At 39.3% G+C, this 2,396-nt stretch overlaps 1 protein-coding gene across 1 annotated transcript in view; it reads right to left on the reverse strand.

Annotated features, from left to right (window-relative positions):
• Nucleotides 1-567: 567 nt before the first annotated feature.
• Nucleotides 568-2,396, reverse strand: part of LOC108622429 (uncharacterized) — a gene marked incomplete at its 3' end in the record, with an annotated part of 6,046 nt that continues 4,217 nt past the window's right edge. Inside the window, exon 2 of the mRNA XM_018020306.1 lies at nt 568-2,385. Coding sequence (XP_017875795.1) covers nt 568-2,385 — 1,818 coding nt within the window. The remainder of the gene's footprint in view (nt 2,386-2,396) is intronic.

A 2,396-nucleotide genomic window follows, 5' to 3' on the forward strand; every position in this document is an offset into this window, starting at 1 on the left:
AGTGAATATAGTGCCTGGGGTATATTGTTGCATATTCTTTCTGGGTATTTCGTTGTTCGCTTATTTTTTGGTATTTGTGTTTTGTTACTATTCATTTCCTTATTTGTTAGTTTTGTTTCTCGTTTCTTACTTCTTCGTTTGCGATCCGGGTGTCGGATCATTGGTCATTATTTTTTATGTCACATTGGTTTTTCTTGTATTATGATTTTAGGGATTCAATTTCTTTTCTTTACAAGGATTGCATATATTTTTAATGACGTAAAAAAATGTAATTTATCTTCCAGTTCTGGAGGCTCATACATTGAATTCTGTTCGAGGTTGCGGTCCAATTTGCGTTTTTTCCAATATGTCTTTTTGTGTTTCAATCTGATTGGTGTCAGGTTGAACAATGTTTTCTTTTGCTTCTGTAATTTTTAGGTGTTTGCAAAGGATCTTGTAGATCAATACGTGACATTGGTCTAGTTAATTCCATATTCAAGAAGTTTGTGATCTTCTCTCTGTTTTATATTGGTAGATTGATTGTTTTATCCCACTGATCGATTTCCTTGAAGAATTTTATTAATTTACCGTAAGGTAGTTGGTCAATTCGCTGTTCTTTGAAGTCCAGAATACCAAATGTCTCTCTTCTTTTTCTTACGAATCTGTCACAATCGATAAGTAAGTGTTTTACTGTTTGCATTTCGTTCGTTCCACAAGTGCAGTTTCCGTCCTCTTTTACTCCCATTTTATACAGGTGATAGTTTAGTGGTGCATGTCCCGTCAATACGTAAGTAAGGATTCTCGATTCTTCGCGGTTCATTTTCAGAATCTCTCTGGCTTTTCCTACGTTTATTTCGCCTATCATTTCTCTTCCCTGTCTACACGTTGTTGTGTTTGACCATCTTTCCTTTAATCTGGAGAGTGAGAATCTTTTCAATTCAAGTTTAAAGTCTGCGTATGGGACCGGTAACCAGGGTTCCAGTCCCGGTCTTTTTTCTTCTACTATCAATTTTGCTAATCTATCTGCTTCTTCGTTTCCCGGTATTCCTCTATGGCCTGGGCACCAGCATAAAACTACTCTTTTGTTTACCGCTGCCAGTTCGTTTAATCGGTCAAAACATTCCAATGCTATCGTGGATTTATAGCATGATTTCTCCATCGTTTTGATTGCCGCTTGACTATCCGTGAAAATAACTATGTGTTCATGTTTAATGCTTCTTTCAATTAGGTCTTCTGCACATCGCAGGATCGCTACGACTTCGGCTTGGTAGACTGTGGCAAATCTGCCTAGATATTCAGATTTACCATTTGTTAATTCGTCGGAGACCCAGGCACAGCCTGTTTCTCCTTTGTCGTCTTTACTTCCGTCAGTGAACCATGTGTTCCAACCATTGTATCTGTATGGTCTTCCGTTTTTCCAATCGCCTCTCGTAGGAATATCTGTTCGAAACTTTCTGCCGAATCTGTAAGTTAATATTGTTTTGTCTGTCGTTGTTTCTATTGTCATTAATAGATCTTTTTCTGTTTCAGGTATCAATTCAGCCATTATCGTCGAGTGGCCCTTGTTTGACGGTTGCCACTTGTTCCAATCCTTCAGGAGTTTTGCCGTTCTAATGGCTACTTCCTCTATTTTCATTGTTAACGTTGGGGTTGCAAGCATTGCTTCCATTGCTCTCGTCGGCGAGTATCTGAATGCTCCGAGCATTCTTTTTAATCCTACATGTTGTAAACTTTCCAGTCTCATTTGTGTTTTACAATTGTGAATGCCTTCCCACCAGATTATCGAACCGAATGTTAATCTGGGTAGGATGATTGCATTATATGTCCAATGGGCCGCCGCTGGGGTCAAACCCCACGTTCCGCCTACCATTCTATTGATCGTCGCCAGATTTTTCCGTGCTCTATCGATCGTTTTGTCGACCTGTTTCTTCCATGTCAGATAGCTCGTAAAGGTAACTCCAAGATATCTTACTGCCTCTGATTTTTTCAGTTGTACTCCGTTGAATTTTATACCTTTTATATTCAGTTTCCTGACTTTTCGCGTTATTACCATTAATTCTGTTTTAGTGGGATTTACCGATAGACTGGTTTCTGAGCACCAATCTTCTACGATTCTCAGTGCTCTGTTCATTTCGTTCTTCACCGTTCCGCTGTCTACATTTGATACAGCTATCGCTATATCGTCCGCGTAGCCCCATACTTGAAAACCGTTATCTCTCAAACGTTCCAGTAGGCTGTTTACCACTAAACACCAAAGTATAGGCGATAAAATACCCCCTTGCGGGCATCCTCTATTAGCCAGTCCTTCTGCGCTCGTGTCGCCAAATTCTGTTGTAATAACTCTATCTGATAATAGTTTTTCTATCCACCTTACTACTGTCGCGTTTACATTATGATCTAGTAGTCCTTTTACAAAT

Source organism: Ceratina calcarata, unplaced genomic scaffold (assembly GCF_001652005.2).
Source record: "Ceratina calcarata isolate Rehan_Ccalc_2016 unplaced genomic scaffold, ASM165200v1 scaffold2219, whole genome shotgun sequence".
Lineage (NCBI taxonomy): Eukaryota > Metazoa > Arthropoda > Insecta > Hymenoptera > Apidae > Ceratina > Ceratina calcarata.